This window comes from Antedon mediterranea, chromosome 1, assembly GCF_964355755.1.
Source record: "Antedon mediterranea chromosome 1, ecAntMedi1.1, whole genome shotgun sequence".
In the NCBI taxonomy this organism is placed as follows: Eukaryota; Metazoa; Echinodermata; class Crinoidea; order Comatulida; family Antedonidae; genus Antedon; species Antedon mediterranea.
Genome location: NC_092670.1, coordinates 26,331,149 through 26,356,033, shown reverse-complemented (window position 1 = coordinate 26,356,033; position 24,885 = coordinate 26,331,149). Strand labels below are relative to the sequence as shown.

General features: G+C 34.2%; 1 protein-coding gene across 1 annotated transcript; it reads left to right on the top strand.

Moving 5' to 3' along the window:
• The first annotated feature begins 359 nt into the window (after positions 1–359).
• Positions 360–18,332, top strand: LOC140063591 (serine/threonine-protein kinase 16-like). The gene is made up of 8 exons (XM_072109986.1): positions 360–438; positions 5,402–5,648; positions 5,938–6,160; positions 9,143–9,285; positions 10,983–11,103; positions 11,498–11,593; positions 17,477–17,601; positions 17,981–18,332. The coding sequence occupies exons 2-8, from the start codon at positions 5,572–5,574 to the stop codon at positions 18,105–18,107; spliced, it is 912 nt and encodes a 303-aa protein (XP_071966087.1). The 5' UTR covers positions 360–438; positions 5,402–5,571; the 3' UTR covers positions 18,108–18,332.
• The last annotated feature ends 6,553 nt before the right edge of the window (positions 18,333–24,885 follow it).

Below are 24,885 nucleotides of genomic sequence, written 5' to 3'. Positions count from 1 at the left end.
CAAATAAAAGAAATACAATATGGTAGATATTCCAGGTACCTCAACAATTCCAGGTAATTGAAAGACAAATTTGTATTCAAAAACATAAAAATATGATTCATTTGAACTTTCTATAAAGATAACAGTACATTTTATATGTTAATTCGTATTAAATCTTAATTTGACAGTCATATTATTCTTCTGTTATATAGCCTATTTCCTATACAATAACCTTCCGTATCCCTACTCGACGTGCGAGGCGCCCTTGAAATAGGCGCACATAGTGTCTCTCGCGTTTATTTTTGCATCCTCAAAACATACACTACTTTGCCTCCATGTACAATAGCGCCCTCAATTATTAACTTGGCTCGACGTGTATAATTAATATAAACAATGACCCAAATAAACAGTGGAAGCTGTGCTTTTTTCGTACGAGTCTGTAATTATTACACTATTTAGGTCAGTAGTTTTTGCCATTATATTATCGATCATTATGATTGGTATCTAAAAATGTAATAAAACTATGTGTAAATGTAATATAAATATACTTTAAATAGCATTAAACATGGGTACCGGCCAGCCCATGATGGGTACGAGCCAGCCCGTACCATGCCATGGGTACGATCGAGCTAACATTTTGGGTACGAGGAGTTGGTGAGTACGAGGGTTGGTTGACGAATACCGTCGTGTTCGGCACCGGTTGGACGTTGTTTTCTGGAGCACATTCTCTACATGTCCAATCAATAAAACCCTCTTCGACGGCTAACCTGTACGCTGCATGCTCTTTTCACTCCTGAGTCACACCGACGATGTTGCCATCTCTGACAGTGTCACACTCTTCGCAAAACAGTTCTTCTTGCTGTTCCGTTACGGGTTTGCGACATTCAATACAATCGTTCATGGTTCGTAGATAAACAGTAAAAGTGTAGTTAACAATTCAGATGACAATTCAGAAATAAGTAATATTCCCTAAAATGATGTTCTCTTATAAAGATGCGCGGACTCCGGTTATTGTTTTACCGATTACAAAAAAAGAATCCTTAAATGTATCGAATTTTGTGTGTGTGTGTATTGTGTGACGGTAAACGCCTAACTTAAAAGCGTTATTAATGGTCATTGTTTAGCCAAACTTCTTGCAAGTAACCGACTGCGCTTGTGTCATTTTTGTAGGTGACTATACTTTTTAACTTTAACTTTAGAGGCCTTACTGTAATAAATCAAACCAAAATGAATAACGATGCAAGCGAAAACACACAAAATTATATATTTACAAAATTTTCTTTTTCATGTAACACGATGAAATCAAACAAACAACTGTTTTTTTTAAGTCTTTTTACTAACTTTTGTAATAACTAGTGAATCACGTTATGAAATTAGACATTATACAGCAAAGTTTCGATGTTATATTTAGATCACTTACCCTACTTTTTTTATGTGAGATTATACAGTCATAAATATCTGACGTTTTATTATTAACTAAGTACAACAAAATGTTATTTATAAATCAAATTAAATGAGATTTAATGTGTATTTTGTGATATTGAACATAAAATCATGCTTTCTTTTTTCTTATATAAAGATTGAATTATAAATAATGACATAAGATAATGAAATGTTTTCATTTTTGTACCGGTCGGAAAATGTGCCCCAACGATATTTAAGACTGAAAAGAATGAAAGTTATATACAGTACTATCTATTAGATTAATTTAAGGATATGCACTTCTATCTATATTATAAGTGAGAGAGTTTGTCTGTTTGTCTGTTTGTTTGTTCGTTATACAAAATTTTGTTACTGCACATAATCTTACATATGGGGTATCAAAATGACCGCAATTGTACCGGGAATGTTCTAAGCTATATTTGAACATCATCCGCCACCTAGGATCCAAGTTAGGGACCAAAATGTGGTCAAAATCCCCACTTTCGATGTTTGTTCGTTATACAAATTTCTGTTTCTGCATGTAACCATACATATGGGGTATCAAAATGATGGCAATTGTACCCGGACGGTTTTACCTGGTGGTTTGTGATGTCATTTTTGCTAGGGGTTGTAGGCTATCGAATTGTATACTACAAAAATTTTACAGTATTTTAATTATCCTCAGCTAGGTGTTTGGGGAAATATAGATATAGATATACGTATTTTATTCATTAACCAATATGACACCTATTCAATTACACATTTAGCAAAGTACTTTAACCATATCCAGCTATGTATCGGTCTCTTGGATTTTCTCATTACACACAGACATCCATTCCTGTGTGAACATACACACGTTGTTTACCGTTACTGTGTTCAACTACATCCCGATGCCTCCAAGGAAAAAACTTGGGCTTGGGAGTTGTGGTTCAGGGGATAGTGGGGGTTTTGCTTAGACCAGAATTGTGTTTGGAAAATGTTAAAGTATTTAATTATTCCTGGGAAGCGGCTGGGAGTTTGGGGTGGGGATGTAGGCCTGTCACCATGACCGAAACTGTATTTGGAATGTTTTAAACTACATTTGAAAACTGCCACTGAGGGATTATGGGTTGGGAGTGATAATAACATAATTTGTACTGGAACCGTCTTCAACACATCACCCAGTGTATCTGGGGTGTGTTTGTAGGGGGAGGTGGAAGAGCGAAAATACTGGCGTAATGAAGTAGCCTATATGCTTGGAATTGTACTAGGAAAAGTTACTATATTTGAACTGTCTCTAGGGGAGGAGTTAAGGTTTGTTGATTGTGACTGGGGTGGTGAGAGGAGAAAGAAGGCTCGCAGTATCTAAATTAGATATTTTAATTATTAGCCAATATGACACCTATTCATTTACACAATTTACAACGTACTTCAACCATTATTAAATTACATAGCTATGTATACTCCTCTCAATTGGAAGCTTACGTTGAATTGAATTTGTCCATCACTGGGAAGAATTTGTTTTTAAAAAATAGTATGGGGTGGTATTGAAGAAGGGTGGAGGTTGGTGAGTATAGACAGATACTGGCGTTGGGTGTTGAGAAGGCTTTAAACTAATTTTGAAACCCGCCCTGGGGCGGGTATAATTGCTAGTAAGTTATAATGAAGAAGAGTGTGTACTTTACAAATAAATATTAACTTTTAATTATGTTTTTCTTCATTTATCGTTGTTGTTACTGTATATCAATGTCGGTGAAGTTTGCCACATATAATTTGTACATTAGAAAATCAGAATCAGTAATGTATACCACAACTTTAATAACATTTATTTTTACAAATACTGTACAGAGTAAAATAAATATAAACCAATAATGAACATATTATATTAACATAACGTAAGAAAAGAAATGTAAGTGAAAACGGACGCAACAACAATAATAAGCAAGGTTTATTTATTTAAATTGTTCTTGCAGTTTAACAAACTGAATTACAACAATCGTGACAATTTATAAAAATAGTAAATATTGGATAAATAACATAATAAAATGTAACATTAATATTAACATCTCCATTAATCACATACAACAAGCAAGCTAGCTTCCCTCTAATTATTAAAAACATAAAATAATTCACTATTATTTTTATATTTAACTTTGCTGTTAATAACACTTCAACAAATTGAAGACACAAAACGTAACACATTTCATTGTTATGTTAATAAAAAACAACCATGCTACACCACCTTCATTGTCTAAGATAGAATTCAAGACACTCCCTCATTGTTTTAAAACAATAGCAGTAGTAGCCTTTTCAGAGTTTTCGCAATCCAATGTTGGTAGGTTTTACTGTATAATCCTGAAATAATTCAAGCCTATACTAAATATTAATTTTTCCAAAAATCGCTATAAAAAAGGAATTTCGAAATACTGTAATGTTATTTTGTTCTTCCTATTTTCTTACGAAGGAATAGGCTTATTTAAGTATTGTTGATAATATACAATATTATTAGACATACAATAGGCCTATATAACCAGAGTTTTAAAATACTTAATGTATTAACTATTATTAACTGATTTAATGGTCATTTCTGTTTTTATTAGAACACATTAGGCCTGCAAGAGTAAATGTACAAGACACAAGTAGGCCTACAAGTTTATTGCCCGTTTAAGATTATTATTATAATAATAAACGTATATCTAAATCATTTAAAATAGATTCAAATATATCCAAACCACAGCATTCTAAATAATACTTATATCACAGAAAGTAATATGATAATACGCCGTACATTTTATGTCGGTCAATTTCGATCGATCACGTTAGAATGCACCCACATTTTTAGAATGGAATAACCCAATGAAAAGACCAGCAGAACAAACGGAAGTTGATGCATAGTTGGCGCTCCATACATAGCGCCTTATATGGGCATTCAAAACATTGCGGCCGAAACCGTTTGCGGCCGAACACGATGTACACCGGCCTGACCTGTATCCCTACTTTAATAGGCTAGCTAGAATCCGGCTATCTAGGCGCCGGTGTACTGCACTATCGCACCACCAAGCTTACCCAATTTTAAAACATTTACCTGCTGCGCGGAGTTGATGGTGAGTGACCGTGAAGAATGCCCAGGTAGGTGCGAAAGTACAGTACTAGCTAGTAGTAGTCTCCTGTGTTGTGCTGGTGAACTTGTACCCAAACAGCAACATAATTTGTATTCTGTTGATATTTAGGTTGTGTTGGTATATTGATCACGGTCACTATTCGTCTCAATAGTAATACAAACAAGGCCTAGCCTAGGCTAGATTTGAACTTACTATTACTTTTGACGGGTTAGTTATCCGCACCACATGCACGTCATAAATTGCGCGCATAAAATAATTAGGGCCTATGCCATTATGACTTGAGGAAAATAAAATTTTGTTATTTAAGCCTGTTTTCCTGTCAGTTGTTAAACTGCGTTGAGTTTGACAGATTAAACGATTTGACAGGAAAAGGGGGTAAAAATTAACGTTAAAAAGTCTTCAATCGTTAAAGTTGAACACGTTTCAACTTTGCCGTTATGATCGTTAAAACTGACCAATCAAATGGTCCACAAATTACGTCATTGCAGTTTGTTAAAAAATAGGTATGCTCTTTTTTTTTTAAATGATTAATTAAATTAATTATGATTTAAGTATAAAAATGTAGTCTTCATTTTAAGTAATATATTAAAATGAATGTGTATTAATAAATTGTTCTCTTGAATACTCCAGCGACGACCATACAGTACACAATGACCGATGCCATCGTAAACCAAAATAACCCGTACCCATGCCATCTCATACCCAAATAAGCCTATTGTTATGCCTCTATAGGTCCAACTCGTACTCGTAGTACCCAGTTTAGTTTTCTCGTATCTTAACCTACTTGAACAAATATATATCAACTTCAAAGATTTTAGACTAGTGTTTTACTTTCAAACCAGATAATCAAATTGGTTATTAATATTAATAGTTTACAAAATTACATTTTTATAATTCAGGTCTACTGATACCCTAGCACTCAAGCTAAAAAATGATCTGATGGAAGTTGTGCTGAATAAGTTAGATCAATAGAATCTTTCTTAGCAAGAAATTGCCAGAAAAGACCGCTATTGTCATTTGTGCTCCGTTAATGCTAATTGCACATGTTATGTACTATTTATGAAACAAAATGGGCTGTAACTGTACTAAGGAAAAGTTGGTAATCAACTCCAGAGCATTCTATGTCCATAAGAGATTAGGAGAAGGGTAAGTATATTAATTCCCCATTTTGATAAACCTTCAGTATAGCGTAAAGGAAAGATAATAACATATTCAATGGAATTATGTTTTATATATCAAATATTATATTTTTATGACTCAAGATTTATAATAAGATTTAAAATACAATTTATTGTCCAAAAAAAATTAACCTGAAATTTGTTTTCCAGAACTTAGCAAAATACAATACCATTTAATAAGACACACAAATACTTAATATAAACATAAACAAGACATTTTTATTTTGTTATCACTATTGATTATTTTGTTTACACAGTGGCTTCAGTGTTGTCGATCTTGTGGAAGAAGGCGCAACAGGCAAATTATTTGCATGTAAACGGATAATGTGTCACAGTAAAAGTGATGAAAAATTTGCATTACATGAATTGGAATTTTACAGACGGTTTACACATCCTAATCTTATTATGTTAGAAGACTCTGCAATGGTTTCACATGGTGGTGATGTCTGTGAAGTTTTACTTATTCTTCCATTTTATAGGGTGAGTGAGGTTACTATACTGTACATGGTTTTTTTGTTCAACTGTACACTAATATTATATTTGAGGTTTTTGTCTTCAATAATTCTGTATTTAATTGATATTTATTAGAGTCTCAATAATAAATAATTTTGCACATTTAAAACTAAAGTTACCCAGCCAATTTACACAGATGAGCAGTAAACAGTAAGTGGAAAACAAATATATGGAATCTCTTTTATTTCTTATTACCATTTACACAAAACATGGAGCTGGACAGGTAGTTGAGCGGAAAACCCGCTCAGGATAGATGCAGAATCATCTGTGTATGTTGACCTTAATGACTTTGAACCTTGAGAAACAAAGAGTCACTCCAATGTATTTAAATATAGTGAGTGTTCCAGTCAAGGAAAGGTACTGTGCTGTTTACACAGGTTACGTGCAATTTTATGAATTTCGCGTATTTAACATCAAAAACCATAAAACAATTTAAATTGAAACTTGGCAAAAGTGTAATATTTATATTTCATGTGCAAAAGCGTGAATAACTTGGGTCACTTATTTTCATCATTCTAATAAATTTCAATGTATTATAGTTCCTCAGAATGAAAAGTGATTAAAACGTTTTCTGGAAGCTGTTGAATTGTAGATACGAATTCATGTACAAATTATGCGCATCGGATGTTGTGACGTCATGATATGGCCAGTTCAATTATAAAAGTCGTAATTTCATATTTTGCGTCATAGTTCATGACATTTAAAAGAACGCGCTTCCATATTCTACGTATCCAAATTTCTTCAACACGTTGATATGTTGTTGCTCAGATAATTTACTTCCAAAATTGCTATCTATGCATTTCATTTTGATGACGTCATCATGTTAAAAATTAGATTTGAAGATGTGTCTCGTAATTCTCGTAAATACTGTTATTAAACCGCAATGATATAGGTACAATTCAGCACTGTAAAACATATTTAATTCATAGGATGGCATAATAATTGTCGATGTTCATGTATGTGCATGTTGCATTTCCGCGGATAACCCGAACTCGTTAAATTGACGATTTCAAATCTAGTTTATTCTGTCTTTATACTGAATGACACTTTCAGTGCTAACGCATTGATTTCCAAAGTGGTTCAGTAGAGAAACATAAACAATATAATAAAAATAATTCAAAGACAATTAACAAAGTAATTTACAAAGTACACACACATTTACAAAAAGGTAACTATTGTCACAAACTCCCTTTACGAATTTTTCCGAGCGGTTGAAAATACTTTAGGAACTCCCTTGTGACATAAGAGTATACACACAAAATCCACAAAGTTGTAAAATAACTCAAAACAAAGCTTAGATTTCAATCAACTTCAACTTTCAACAACTAATATCCAACCTTCTTCAAAATAAATGCCTCAATCAAAAATCCTTCTCCCTCCTAATACAATTGTCATACTTCCCCTTATATACAATATGTTCATAACCTTCTAGATCATATATTATATACTTCTTATTTTATTGGATTACAGTTTCTATTTATAGCACTTCTGGAATGTTCCTGATTGTTCTTATATTAATTATACATGGTTTCTTAAATCAAAAGAATGTTCATGTAGATACTATGTTACTTATGTTAAGGAATGGTAATTTATTACACTTCCCCCCTCTTTCTGAGCTCAAAAATCTTTTTTTTTTTTTGAGGGGCTAGTATACATGGACGTGGCAAAAGTTAACCCACTCCTATTCTATAAAACTTAAATACACCATAATAACATAGAATATAATTATTAATGAAAACTAATAATAAACCAACAATATTCATGTCAATTTGTCGGAATGGTTAACTAATTACTGACATTATTACGGCAAGGGTATGGAACTACTAGTTGCTCTATTGGTTCTGTCTGGTGTTTAGTAAAAACCTGCCCAAATAAAATTCCATCTTTACAGACTGTCTTTATAGCATCGTCATCTTTCTGTACTAACATCTGTTCTCGAAGTGAAATTAAAGTTCTATTCTTTATCCTGATAATCCTTAATTTTTATCCCTGCCAATATCTAAAATGTCTAATTCACTATTGGCTAGATTTAGCTTCCTTTGTTTTTGCAAACTCTTTCCTAACTTTTCGTTTTTCACTTTATGAACTTTTTCTTTGGGAGGGTTGTCACTGAGTAGTTGGCCATCTAATGTCCAAATTCTTCTTGAAAATTAACCACATCATCTAACTAACGTGAAATAACCCCAGAAGCTTTTTCCGAATTTAAGTCGTTTTCATCTCTTAGTTTTTCTTTTCTAGCATGATCTCTAGTGGCAACAAAACTATGCCTATCATGATTCTTATTCCCCTTCCCTATACTAATAAGTCTCCAAAATTAGGAAATTCCCTACCAAGAATTACATCTCTTGGTAAATCACTGCAACCGCCAACCAACAAATTATGGTCTTCGTTATTAACCTTAATATTTACGAATGCAGTAGGATAGGCTTGGACATGGTCATGGACGCACCTGCTCCGCGCGATTAATTTTCTTAGCCGCTACTAAATCAGAATGAACAAGTGTCATATCACATCCAGAGTCTATCAAAATTTCACAATCACATCCTTCAACTAGGCCTCTACAAATGTAAGGTGTACATGGTTTTGAAACAGTATCAGTCTTTGTCGACAAAAAGCCATCCTTACTACGACAAAATCGTTCAATATGGCCTACTTTTTTGCACCGTTTACAAACGAGAGGTTGTCTAGCTTGAAAATAATTATCTTATTTTTGTCCATTTATCGCTATCTTTGTCCATTTATTGCTGTCCTTTTTTTATTTATCACTATGTTTCTTTTTTTGTATTGTAAAATAAATAATTTAATTTCTTCTATTATTGTTTCTAGAACAATTTGGATCAAGGTCTATATTGTTAACATCAATGATTGTTTTGACAACCAGAGAGTGTACAGGAAGTGGAATATAATGTATAAAATTTAATTATACACACAATTTATTTTCGTTTACAGCGTGGAATGCTTCAAGAGGCTTTAGATAAATTGAAAGAAGCTGGACAACACTATAACCAAGCACAGCTTATACGAATTTTCAAGGCAACATGTGAGGGTGTCAGAGAGCTGCACAATGCCAAGCCAACACCAATAGCTCATAGGTATGTAATTAAATTGGTCAGCAATACTCCCTACTCTGACACAAAAGATCGTTAAAAAACAAGGACAATTTCTTGATTGATTTTTTTGTCACAGTATGACATGAAATACGATAATGTTTCTTTTTTTCACTCCAGTGCATAATGCATTTGGGCGGGCCAGTGTAATTTTTCAGTGGTGTACTGTGGGTGTGCGGCCCGATCGGGACTATAATAATTGATAATTTTTAATGACAGATAAAAAAAAGCAAAAAGCAGAAACAAGCTTTAATGTAAGCTAATAGTGACATTTTTTTATTTAAATGTTAATGTCCCATTCCCTACGTAACGTTTTTTAGATCTAATTTAAGGTCACAAACTACATTTAATGTAAAAATAATACTGTATGGTCTTATTGCGATAACTTTTTTCGTCCGCTATAAATCCCAACATGCATTGTGCGCGGATTTATATATATATATTTTTTTTTTTATTTTCCCACTTTTTTATCGATCGTGAGGCCAAAACAAATGGAAGACTCATAACTTTTCAGTGAAAATACAGAAATACTTGAAAAAACAGAAAGACAATTAATGCAGTATTGTCCTATAGCTAGCGTACAATGTTTGTACAGTACATACGCTTACCACCTGTGTTGTATTCCCTTTTCACCTCTAATTTTAGGTCAGCAAATGATAAATGTTCTGTGATTAAATACGCAGATGATACTGTTATCACAGGATACATCTTAGGCGATAAGCATGATAATGAGTTTGACTATATCGTAAATTGAGTAATTGAAATAAATAGAATAATTTAAAGTTAAATGTTGGTAAAACAAAGGATATTTTTCTTGCCAGCCGTCGGTCTCGAGTGACAATAGGTATGCGCCCTCTATCCGTCATTTGGTGCAGGGTCTGCTGTGACTAAGAAGTCCGATTTTGAGCGGCATGATTGGTCACATTTGATGCTCTCTCCTTTCTACGTTTCTTGAGTAGCGTCCATTTCTCGTCGCGTCCACTCGCGCTTGTTTGGACACACATCTTGATAGTGGATCTCCACATACTGCGATCCGAGACGCCTCCCAGTTTGTGACGTTTGTGTTTCCCGACTTCAGATCACGTTTGCCTACGTCTTTAACGCGTAACATGGGCCTTCCTTTGGGTCTAGTTCCAGTGACTGATATGTACATATACTATAGTTTAGTTTATGCTTATATTTTTGTTCTGTACAGCAGGCCAGACTATATTTACACAAAATGTTTATTACTGATTGTTAAACCAAAATAATTTATAATAAACCATTATATCTGAAGAAAGAACAATAATTAAAAATGTTAGTCAAAAAGTCGACAAGCGCCGTTTTTTTGTTAGAAATATTTCTTGTTTAACTTACTTATTGTGCGCGTGTGTTTTTATATTTGAATTTTTAGTTTATATTTCTTTTTTTTATTGACTAATATTTGCCAATCTTAACGATGAATTTCTATTGTTATTTTATTATGATAATGGACAAATAAACCTTTTCAGCTAGGCTCTCAAAACTAAGTTTAGCTAGGCTAGGTCTAAAGACCGTCCACAAGAGAACATTCACCGCGAGCTACAGTATGTAGGTAGTGCATAATACGTACATTTAATACAAGGAGTGACCTGGATTAATGTTTTTAAAGTAATATATATACATTATTTTTACAAAACGTCAATTAATTTGTATTATTTTAGGGATATCAAACCACATAACATAATGTTTGGAGATGATGACATGCCTATATTGATGGATTTTGGATCAATGGCACCTGCAAGGTTAGAGGTAAAGGGAAGGTCAGAGGCTATTGCTTTACAGGTAAAAATTAATTATTAGAGCAATGAATAATTTAAACAAATTAACATCAACAGAGCCGAGTTAAATAGTTATCTGTTACAATCACCCTTTCACCCCATTTAATTTAACATGATATAAATAATGCTGTTCACTGAGATGTCATTCCAGATCTCTAGAGCTTCAGCTAATGATTCAAAAGTAAACTTTTATTTAATTCCACGTTAAATGTTGAAAGCTACAGTAGGTGATGGAGCTAGACATTCGAAAAGGTAGCGCTCCGATTTTGGTTCAACAAGTTTACAAAAGATTAAACCTGCAAACTATTTAATTGAACTTTTCTGAACTAATACTGAATGGCATATGATACAAATTTAACCTATCAGATGTCAAGGGTACACATTACAACTTTTTGCAGGATACTGCTGGTGAAAAATGCAGCATGCTGTTCAGAGCTCCTGAACTCTTTCATGTCGAAAGTCATTGTGTGATTAACGAAAAGATAGATATTTGGGTATGTATGTTTTTAATTACTGTATTGTACTAAATTAGTACTTGTCCTAAACAGGCCTGTAGCCAGGAAGGGTTTTATGGTTCGGGCGAACCTTCCCTTAACCAACTGCGAACCCCCATCCCTGACATGCCCAATACCTTCACCTTATCTCTGAAAATCCTCCAAATGCGTACAAAAGGTTATTCATAAATTAAAAAATTTGTAAATAACTCATACCTTCTTCCTTGTATGAGCGTATGTTGAGCGATACGTGTCTGTAAACTTCTAAGCGTTTCACCTGAAAAATAATTTCAAATTTTTGATCCCTTCATATTGACGCAAGCTGTATTAGATACGGTATTTACTTGGCAGCAGAAACAGGGCCTAAAAAGCGAACTTAATCACTATCTAGTAGGTCTCCTATTGCACTCATTGGATAAAAAAACATTTAGAATATAATTGTATAAATATTAAAAATGCATAAAAATACTATATCAAAATAAATTAAAATATATTACAATATCATTAAAAATCATCAAAATATTGCTTACGATAAATTTAAAGCTTATTTATAAAATTTGTAATACCTTTATTTAAAAGAATCACTTATTAAAATAGTTCAATTCTGTCAACAAAAAGATGAATTGAAGTGTAGGCCACAACAATCTGTAAAGTTTGCAAATGTAATGACGTTGAAAAAGAATACCAATTTGTTTCTAGTATGTCCATACTACACAGAAATTTGACACTCCTTTTTATATTATGAGAATGTACTGATTCAAGGTAACACATGTCCACCAAGTTGGAGCCATTTTAAAATGGATGTGTACAGTAATAGCCATTGATGACGTCCATCTCAGTAATTGTAACATTCTACTACATGTTTGTCCAAAGATAAAGGATGGACATGGATGAACATGTATAAAATTAACACAACAGGTTATTTACCTCCGCCAAGGAGGTATATGTAATCGATCGCGTGGGTTTGTTTGTCTGTCTGTTTGTTTGTTACTTGGCCAAATTGAAAATTGGCCAAGTATGTTGATCTGTTTGTGTGTTTGTTACTTGGCCAAATTGAAAATTGGCCAAGTATGTTGATTTGTTACTTGGCAAAAAGAATTTTGCCAAGTATAGTATTTACTTTGTTTGTTTGTATGTTTGTATGTATGTTTGTTTGTTTGTTTGTTAGCACGATAGCGCCTACAGTTTTCAAGTTATTAAGTGAGTGGCCGAGCGGTTAAGACAGTGGAACCGTAATCACGTAGCCATAACATCGGCAGGGGTTCGAGGCTCACTCACTCCATGGTTCTGGTGGTAGAACGAGTCTTCTCGGATAAGGACTATAAACCGTAGGTCCAGTGTACACAACTTGCTCGTGTGCACTTTAAAGAACCTAGTACATCTTTCGAGACGAGTAGGGGGTTACCCCGGTGTATTAGTACATCACAGCCACTGATCACCAACTGGGCCCTCTGGGAGACCAGTCTTTGACTGAAGAGGTTACCCAGTATAAATATATATTTCAATCAATCATTCTGAATTTTTGGGTGTAGATAGGTATATACTCTCAGGCCATGCCTATTGAAAATCAAGACAATTGGTTTATTAATAACTTCACAAATAAAAAAAAATGATATTATTTTCAGACCGGCTAGTGTTAAAAGATAGGAGACAATTTTCAAAAGCCGGCGAGCAGTCTTAAAGTAACAAGTGTACTGAAATTGCATTTTCTCGAGAACTACTTGTCCAAAAAACATCATTTTTGTACAAGAGGCAAGAGTTATAACTTGTAATTTATTTGTAATTTTTAAAATATAATTTGATTCAATGTACAGGTTTTTTGATACGAGTAGTTTTAAAAAACCTATTTCTTTTCAAATTCACCCGTTTGTTTTTCGCGTTGCTGTTCTATTGTTATTCAAATTAAACTATTGTTAGTTGATAATTAGTTTTTTTAGTACTGTACTTGCGTGTGTCCTTCCTTATTTCATTCTGTACATAGGTATATATACTTACAGAACATGCCTATTAATTTTCAGGAAAACTGATATATTGGTCATGTCTCAAAAGCTTATCTTCCGTACGATATATTAAATAGCACGCATTCTGTCTTTTTTTAACATGGACATATTCTTTGATATGGACCAAAATATTAGTCGACTGGTCACGCGGTTAAGCTTACTACATGGGTTAAGGCAGAGGCGCCGCAAATCCGCACAGCTTCAAGACACTCCTCGACCATTATTCTGGTCAATCTTGATTTTAGAAAGGTCATTGTTACAATGCCGGAATTGTTTGTATTAAAAATTATTTAAACAAATTATTAACCTTATCAGTATTTTAACCATGTAAAGCTAATACCTAAAGCAAAAAATGTATCTTTCAACATGCTCCCAGTCAGTGGATATATTTTGCCAAGTACTTCACTCAGTTTCTGAGTGCTTTCATTACTTGGCCAAATTGAAAATTGGCCAAGTATGTTGATCTGTTTGGTTTGTGTGTGTGTTTGTTTGTTTGTTTGTCATCACTCTAGCGCTCACAGTTTTGATTCGAATGACTCCAAATTACTACCATACATGTCACCTGGTGCAAGGACGACACTGCCCAATTTTGGTTAAAATCTGGACCACGGTCCCAATTCTGGGCCACTTTTAAAAATTATGTTCAGACCTGCTAGTGTTAAAAGATAGGACAGAATTATCAAAATCCGGTGAGCAGTCTTAAATTAACAAGTAAACTAAAATTACATTTTCTCGAGAACTACTTGTCCAAAAAACTTCATTTTTGTACAAGAGGCAAGTGTTATAATTTGTGATTTGTAATTTTAAAACTGAATTAGATTTAATATAGAGGTTTTTTGATGCGAGTAGTTTACAAAACCTATTTCTTTTCAAATTCACCCGTGTGTTTTTCGCGTTGCTGTTCTATTGTTAGCCGACTGAAGCTATTGTTCGTTGAAAGGCTGGTTACATAACCTGTACACCAAACTCGTATACACAGGATTGTAGTAAAATTAGCCTAAATCACACAGCATTAAGACACACACTTTTGGTGAAAATCGGGTCAAGTGTGTTTAGGAGGCCAATTTTGATTTGGCCAAGTATCGCGCTATGCGCGAAGGCTAGTTTGTTTGTTTGTTTGTTTGTCATCACTCTAGCGCTCACAGGTTAGATTCGAATGACTCCAAATTACTACCATACATGTCACCTGGTGCAAGGACGACACTGCCCAATTTTGGTTAAAATCTGGACCACAGTCCCAATTCTGGACCACTTTTAAAAATTATTTTCAGACCTGCTAGTGTTAAAAGATAGGACAGAATTATCAAAAGCCGGTGAGCAGTCTTAATTTAACAACTAAATATTACATTTTCTCGAGAACTACTTCTCCAAAAAACTTCATTTTTGTACACGAGGCAAGAGTTTTAATTTGTGATTTGTAATTTTAAAACATAATTAGATTTATTGTACAAGGTTTTTGATGCGAGTAGTTTAAAAAACATATTTCTTTTCAAATTCACTCGTGTGTTTTTCGCGTTGCTGTTCTATTGTTAATCGACTGAAGCTATTGTTAGTTGAAAGGCTGGTTACATTACCTTTACACCAAACTTGTATACACATGATTGTAGTGAAATTAGCCTAAATCACCCAGCATAAGACACACACTTTTGGTGAAAATTGGGTCAATGTCAGGAGGCCAATTTTGATTTGGCCAAGTATCGCGCTATGCGCGAAGGCTAGTTTGTTTGTTTGTTTGTTAGCAGGATTACTCAAAAAGTAATTACAAGATCTTTACCAAAATGAATATACGGATAGATATGTGGTCAAGGACCATTCCATTAAATGTTGGGACCATTTCGGACCACGGTCCCAATTCTGGACCACTTTTTAGTATACTTTTCAGACCTGCTAGTGTTAAAAAGATAGGACAGAATTTTTCAAAATCCGGCGAGCAGTCTTAAAGTAACAAGTAAACTCAAATTGAATTTTCTCGAGAACTACTTGTCCAAAAAACTTCATTTTTGTACAAGAGGCAAGAGTTATAATTTGTGATTTGTAATTTTAAAACATAATTTGATTTAATGTGCACGTTTTTTGATGCAAGTAGTTTACAAAACCTATTTCTTTTCAAATTCACTCGTTTGATTTTCGCGTTGCTGTTCTATTGTTTTCAACTGAAGCTATTGTTAATTGAAACGCTTGTTTAACCATTACACCAAACTCGCATACACATGCTTGTAGTGAAATTAGCGTAAATCACAAACAGCATTAAGACACACACAAATATATATATATATATATTTTTACCGGAGAAATATGATGTAGGAGAATTTTACAGTAGGCGGAGGTATGCACTCTCAGAGTGGCTTTCTAGTTGACAAATGTGATCACCCAATGAATGGTCCTAAAATTATCCTTGACTTTGAAAACATGGGTCTAGACACACAATTGTTTAGGTTATTATAGGTATTTGTTGAGTTATGGAAACAAGTTGCACTAAGGCACAGGATTGGTCATTTGATGTACTCTAATTACAGCATTTTTTACTCAATTTTTTTAGTCTAGTGGCACTGATTAAAAAAATTTTCCTTGTCTCTTAGCCATGCCTCAGCAGTATTCAGGGGCGGATTTATGGGGGCCCCCCTTTTGTAATATATATATTATGCAACTGACTGACCAATCAAATAGTTCATAAATTACGTCATCATTGTTTGTCAAAAAATACCTACGCGCTGACAATTCTTGATTTTTTACAACGCGACGATGTTTTTTGTACTCTTTTAAAGTCTGATATTTCAAAATAACAAGTGTAGGCCTAAGTAAAACTAAATGTTAACATAAAAACAATTTAATTTAATGTTTGTCTTTAGTGTAAAAACTAGATTAAGATACCAGCGAAAACATGTCCTAGGCCGGCTGGGTTGAAGCATCAAAACCCGTAACTTTTTCAATTTTCACACGGGCCCGGTTGTGCGTGACCGGCCTTGACTTTGCAAAAAATGTGTAAAAATTCGCGACGGGAAAACAGGCTTTAGGCGCAAAACAAAACCAGTTCCGTAAAGGTTATTAAATATGGTCTATAAAACCCACTATATTCAGATAATTATATGACAAGAATCGACTGGCCAAAACGCCTTAGATGCTATCTCCGGGTGTCTAGAAAAAAAAATTTCGGGCCCCCCCTAGATAATTATTTATCCCATATCAAAATCCTAGATCCGCCCCTGGTATTAAGCATCAATGATTATGCTTGTTGGATTTGTTTTAATCAGTATGTTTGGTCCTTGGTTGTGCTGCCAAACCAAACAGGGGCCTTATGTTAACTTCATTGTGCGAACATAACATGTAGACACAGAAATCAAAATCACCCTCGTCTCAGACACCACTTCAAGCACATGTCTGGAAATCCAAAGGATATAGGGATTAGGCAGTGCCTTCACGAAACATACCTGCATGAGTTTGCACTTACTGGGATTGACCTTGAATCGGTCAGACATGACCCGCACCTACAGTCAAAAGCCAATGACAATGGTACCAACATTCTCTTTCAATGTCAGTGCCTTTAAAAAACAAATCAAGAATTTCAACAAGACAATAGGAAGTTTGTACCACATTGGTTAGGGTATTTCCACTTGGAAACAAATCCCTCACATACTATTTAAGGATGTACAACATTGACCTTGATTTTTGAAGCAATGGTTGTCTTTCGGATTGGGGAAACTTGCATTTTTTCACACTTGGGGAAAAACAACAACTCACATGCAAACACTTGAGTATCATGCAGTGAGGCCATCAGGTCTATTCTGCCTTTTATGTTTGTTTTTTTCCACCCTAGCCAAACAGTGTCCATTTAACAAATACATCAATTCTTGGTACAATAATCAATATGATTCTATATCTTTAGTCTTTAGGCTGTACACTATTCAACATGGCTTATTTATATTCACCATTTGAACCCATCTACATAAAAGGTGACAGTATTCATCTGGCAGTTATAGGACGAAACTTCAAATTTCCAGAAGGCTCTGAGTAAGTTTGATTATTGAATAAAAATAATCAATGTTGTTTGAGTTGACTCCACTTATACCATTTTCACACCTGCAAAAAGTAAGAAGTTAAATAGTGTGAAAACAATTTCTAAAAATTCTGCTGAGATTTAACAAGGGATCCATGTAAAATCTCTTATTTGTTCAGAAATGTCCTGAGTTGTTACTACGTGCATGTGTATTGCCCTGGTATTAAACTGACCAATCATGGTAATCAAATAGCGCATTGCATTCTGTCTTTGGGAGAACAGTTTTTTTTTACTGAAATAGTCACCCAGTATAAAGAACAAATAAATAAAAACTGTAACTTTATTATCAATGCATTGCTTGTTCATAAAAAAAGAATTAATTTTTCTTTGCAGATATTCACCATCTATCAATGAACTTATATCTTCTATGCTAGTGGTGGAACCTATGGAACGTCCCACCATAGAATGGGTAATTGATCGTTTAAACAATATGACCATTGAAATGGAAAACAGAGTATGAAGGCTTTTGGTGTCCATTGTGAAAGAAGGATAAAGCCATTCTAATAAACTGAAAATTATGTATTCAAATGAGGGCTTATCAAATTGGTCAATTGACTACATACTAGTGCTGTTCTGCTGTACCATGCCGAGTGTTCAAGAGTCGCTATTAAACTGAATTTGAGAAAAGCTCCACTGGTCTTATGGTTAGGACATATGCAAATTGTTTGTCAATCAGAATAGTCTGGTTGGCAGGTTGTTGTACCCCAATGGTTAGCCTTGCAATGTTTTCTAAATTTTTTTTTTTAATTGATTTTGATTCTCGATACCATCAGAATGAAGAATTCTTTACTGGACGGCTCTCTGCATTGAGCAATTTGCGTAATTAGCGTAAACAAAATGGCCGCTATGTTCATACAAACATGTTTATATCTCTGGATTTACAGGACATATTGAGTTAATTTTGGTGTCAAATTGTTCACATTGTATATGTTTATATTAGCTCTAACAGTTTTTTTTTTGTAAAATTGACTGGAAACCCCATTTTTAGCAATTGACCTTTGACCTCTTTCCGCCATATCTAATTAACGGCAGGTTAGAGTGAATTAAAACTAGTTGCAAATTGTTCCCAAGATATATATTTATATTCAGTCTAACAGAAGATTTTGCTTGAAAATGACCAGAAGTGTGGTTATTGACCTTTGACATAATTAATAAATTTATTCTATATTTTGATAATATAAATCAATCAATCAAAATCAAAATCTTTATTTATTCACGAAATTATTATACAAAAGTACAAAATATAAAATTCGTTCACCATAAAATAAAGGTGTTCTTCCACAATGTGATAGGTAATATAAGATATACAAATAATACAGTGTATACACATTTATACAAAAACATTAAAAGAGAGAAAAATAATACAGCATTAGGCTTCCAGTTTAAATATGTTTGCAATTTCTTTTTTGAATACGTTCAGAGATTGTGGCATCTTATTGATATCAATATTATGTTTATTCCAAGTTATAACCCCCTTATAAGAAATACTACGTTTTTTATACTCAGTGCGAGGTTTCGGAACATTGAGGTTTGTATCATTATGTCTAAAGTTATATTTGAAATTATTTTGTTTAACTAGATTTGATAGATATGTGGGTGCACGCCCCGTCATAACTTTATAAATTGACATGCAACATTCATACTCATCTTTAGTTGAGAGGGTAAGCCAATTTACTTGCTGAAGTGCATCTTTACTTGGTGTGTCCCAAGATAGGCCAAATATGATTCGAGCTGTTCTATTTTGTACAGTTTGTACTCTTTTTAGAAAGCTCGAGCCACAATTACCCCAGATTACACTACAATAAGTTAGATGTGGAATTATAATAGAATTTGCAATATTTCTTAATATATTATTTTGAAAAATGTGTCCACATCGTTTAAGCATACCTAAACCTTTTAGAGCCTTCGCACGAGTATATTCAATATGGTATTTCCAGCTTAGCGTTTCATCAAGATGTTTACTGTAGCATACTCTAGGAACTTGAATATTATTTATGTGGACAGAACGTTCTCTGTTTTCAATTTTGGAGAGTTTCTGATTTGATCCTATTAGCATAAATTCTAATTTTAAGATGTTCAGACTTAGTTTGTTATTCTTCAGCCAATCATAAATGTGTTCAAGCTCATAGTTTATTGTTTGATAAATTTCATTTTCTGATGCATAATATACAATAGTGTCGTCTGCATACATACTAAGTTTACACTTGTTAACAACACGTGGCATATCATTTATATATATAAGGAAAGCCAAAGGACCGACGATTGAACCCTGGGGCACCCCACATTTGATGACTGTACGTTCAGATAACATATCATTGACATTTGTGAATTGGGATCTTTCAGAAAGGTAGCTTTTAAACCACTGTATTGTATAATTACTAAGTCCATATAATCTTAATTTACTCAATAATATGTGATGGTTTACCGTATCAAATGCTTTTTTGAAATCCAGCATGCATAGACCGACCATCCTACCCTCATCGATTTCACTGTACCAATTTTCAGTAATTTTGGCAAGTGCTGTAGATGTAGAGTACGATGGACGAAAACCAGATTGATTTACATATATTAGGTTATTAATATTTAAATATGTATATAGTTGATCAAAGACAGCACGCTCTATAATTTTTTAAATTACTGGTAGTATAGAAATAGGACGATAGTTACTTGGGTTCGAGTTATCACCTTTCTTAAATATGGGTTTTACCTTTGCAGTTTTCCAATTTGTAGGAAAACAGCATGTAGTAAACGAATGATTTATAATATGCTTAATAATTGGGGAAATCGTTTAAGCAGCTATTTTATAAATATATGGGGGTAATTGTCAAACCCAGTAGCTTTATTTGTTGGAAGATTGCTCAGATAGCTAAAGACCCATTCACATGACACGGGTTCAAAATTGAATACATTGTCTTTGAAGGGTTCTCTTCCATCATAATCAATTTTACTTTTGGGTTTATCTATACCTGCTGCAAGACTGGGACCTACGTTTAAAAAAAAAATAATAATAATGAATATTTATCGTAGGGGGCCAATAATGCAACATTTTCTCAAAAAGTGGCAGCTTTTTGATCCATTTAGGATCTTTTCTGTTCTCTATGGGCCATACCGGCTCTGTATTAATGGAAATGGGTAGTCAAACATTTGGTCTCAATAGGCTGGCCCAAACAGGAAAAAGTTGCCTGTCCACACAATACAAATAAATAACCCATGGATATGTATTTGCCCGAATTAACCCTCTAAGAATTCTTTTGGGATTTGTATGTGGTGCACTACATAAGGACCTGATACCTGTATGGGGTAAATAGTTCATAGATTTAACCATAATATGGAATAAAACTAAATGTGTACCCTTGATCTTTAAGGAACATTTATGGATTTGCCTAAATGAACCCAAGGGCTGGTCCTTGATGGACTCTTCTGGGTTCTCTATGTGGGGCTACAAGAAACCCTATATTGGAAATACTCTATGTGGGGTAAAAATGTGGGGTGAAATATGACACAAAAATATCCATATTTTGTTGTAGTCCTAAGACTCATACTGTGGGTGCAAATTGTTGCTGTTGACAGCCGTCCAGTAACAAAATTCTTTATTTTGACTGATGGTATCGAGAATCAAAATCCGTAAAAAAAAAAATTAGAAAACATTGTAAGGTTATGAAAAAAATAGGCATTTGGCTGTTGGATTAAAAGGTTTAATTCTCAGTTGGAAGAGTAATTAATTGATTGATATAAAGTGGGCAACTTTTTCTCATTCTCACAGATTTCCTCATCTTATCGTTTCAAATTAATTAATACATTTTCAGTATATCATGGCAGTGGATATACTATATTACATATACTGAAAAATTAGTGCAATTTTAAATACTGTATTTTAAAAAAAAATCTTCTTTTGCATATTTATTGAAAGTTAAAGTAGTGTAAACATGTTTTTGGTATAAAAAAAAATTTCGCTTTAAATCAAATTAATTTCTACATTGTAGTAAAAACAATTGTCGTATTCGATTTAGACTTTCACCGTTGAGTACAGTTTTTCCGTTGAGTACTTCTTTAACGGAGTATTTTGAGCGTTGAGATTGTTCTTCACGAAAAAGCTTTCGTTGTCAACGTTTTCTATTCGAATGACTTTCTGTTGAGCACAAATTTACAAGTCGAATACAAAAAGTACTCAACGAATCTTTACGTTGACAACGAAAGTTCCCAATCGAATACGACAATTTACATTCCTCAACTTAGAGCTTATTGGGTAATTTTGGGTTTTATTTATTAACCATGAATAGACAATTAGAATACTGTACTTGATAAACTCAGTATATGAAAATGTAAATAAAATCTTATGAAACTGATGTGTGGCTGTTTTCTACATTATCAATTGGGAGAGGAACACAAGTTTAACTCTGGGGCAATTTTAAGATGAGCTTGATTGAGTCCAGTCCAGATGCAACCATTAAAACATTATTTTTCTTTTTAAATATAATGTTAAATATACATTAAATAAACAATATAGTTGGGGAGCCAGAAAGGGGTTACCTGCACCCTCTAGCAAACTATGCCAACAGTGTTTTTTTGCTTCCTTATATCGATACAAATAATTTTTGGGCTGTTTGTTCTAATGTAATAAAAATCATAAAACTGTCATAAAACCCTCAATTTTGACCTTTGACATATAGCCGGCACAAACATTTTCGGCTTGGGATACACTTCATATCTCGGAAATTGTTGGGCGGATATGGCCCTAGTTGAAACTTTATTTTTGACCAGTGACGACATCTTTTAAAGGAACACCCCCTCTATTAAAGGACCACTTCTCATAATCAACCACCTCTCTTATCACCAAAAAAAAAACGGGCTGATCGGTAACTTTTTGATAAAGGCACATGTCCTGTGACAAAAAATAAATGAAAGGGGGTCCCAAGGAGGTGATCACTTCTGAGAGGTGGTCGATTATGAGAAGCGGTCCATTAACAGAGATGGTGGTTGTTCAATAGAGGGGGGTCATTTACAAGTGGGGGTCATTTACGGTAGGTGGCGCTGCATGGATGGTAGGTGGCGCTGCATGGTTGCTAGCCAACCAAAAAATGCGTTCAACCTGCCTGAGTGACTCCTAGTTCACCAATGGTTTTGGAATAGGCTTATTGAAGTAGTCTTTTAAAACTTAATAATTTTCAATAAAAACAAACTAAAATTTCAAAAGATCACTAAATATTTGTTTTTAATAATCTATTTATTCTTCAACTACAGTTTAAGTTAAAAATTATAAGCTAAGATATATATAGCAACACAAATCTATAGTGGTTATCAACATATAGCGTTGAACGCATTTTTGGTTGCGCTAGCAACCACGCAGTGCCATCTACCGTTGTGACGTCACACCGCAGAACTCTACGAGAAGTGGTGAGGTGATCGATTATGAGAAGCGGTCCCTTAACAGAGATGGTTGCTTACGATGTGTGGTCGTTTTAGAAAGTTGGTTGCTTACGAGCGGTGGAAAGACTGATATCTAAGTAAAGATCGATGCATTTCCACATGATTTAGACATTTTTGTAAAATATATAACATTTTCTAAATTAGCTGGCGATAGTAACTACATAAGCTGAGAGGCAATTTTCATTACTACATAAGCTGTTGACCGTTTGTACATTGGCTGGTGTTGATTGTTATTTACTACATAAGCTGTTTTACTACATTAGTGGTGGATTGTTCTACACTAACGGTTGTTTCTACATTAGCTGGCGTTTTCTACATTAGCGGTTGTAACAAGTCCAAACTCTCAGATCGCACCAAGCGGCAAATGGAGAAAAGGAGGAATATGAAGAGAGATGGAATTGGATTCCAGAATGTTGAATATACAGAAACATCCAAGACAATACGAAAGAAACTCTGACAAGACATCAGAAAATACAACACTCTTAAAATTCAAAAAACAATAACAAACAATAGAAGTTTAAAGAAAACAAAGCAGAAACTTGCAAGTAAAAAGCAGAAAATAACATTACTTGATAAAAAAAAAAGGGAGAGAAATCACAGATCAAGACATGATTTTGATGAGGATTGAAGAATTTTATGAAGTACTCTATCAAAGCAGCCAGTACTTCAATTATCCATAGACTCAGAAGAAACTCCAGACATCACATATTGGGAGGTGCAGCATGCAGTCAAAAACATGAAACGAGGAAAAGCACCAGGACCAGATTTTAATTGACACAATCAAAGAGGGGAAGATGTCATTGCTAAGAAGCTGGCGAAGCTATACACAGAGGAAAGTGCCAGAGAAGTGGAAAGAAGCTAACATGATCATCCTTTTCAAGAAAGGGGGATCTCAAAAACTACAGACCTATTAGTCTTCTTTCAAACATCAAGTTGTTTACAAGAATCCTGACAAATCGAATGGAAAATTCACTTGATAGCCACCAACCCAGAGAACAAGCAGGGTTTAGGAGTGGGTTTTCCACCATGGATCATATTCATACACTGAACCAGCTCAAAGAAAAATGCCAAGAATACAACAAACCGCTTTGTATGGCCTTCATAGACTATGGAAAGGCATTTGATTCGGTGGAGACACAGTCAGTTCTAAAGCTCTTAATATCAAGGAATTCATCATAAGTACATTAACCTACTCAAGGACATCTACACCAACTGAACTACCACAGTTAAGATGCACAAACCAAGCGAGAAAATCCACATAAAGAAGGGTGTCCGACAAGGCGATACAATTTCGTCCTAAACTGTTTACAGCCTGTTTGGAAGGCATATTTCGCTCACTGGAGTGGGAGGATAAAATAGTGGATATCAATGGAGAAATGTAATCATCTGAGGTTTGCAGATGACATTGTTGTCCTGGGAGAGCAAATTAGTGAAATAGAGGATATGCTTAAAGACCTTGCAAATGCCAGCAAATGTTTTGGATTGAAAATGAATATGAAGAATATGGCAAATTCCATGATACCTCATGGATCTGTGACTATTAATGGCAATAAAATTGATGAAGTTAATGAATATATCTATCTGGGGCAGAGATTTAGCCTGAAAGAAAAGAATCAAGAACAGGAGATAAAGAGGAGGATCAGATTAGGCTGGTGCCAATATGGAAAACTGAGCAACATCATGAGACGGGAAATACCGTCAAGCCTAAAAAGAAAGGTCTTTAATCAATGCGTGTTTAACCAACCATGACATATGGAGCTGTGACCTGGACACTGTCAAATAAAATGGAAAAGTAGCAGCAGCACAGCACA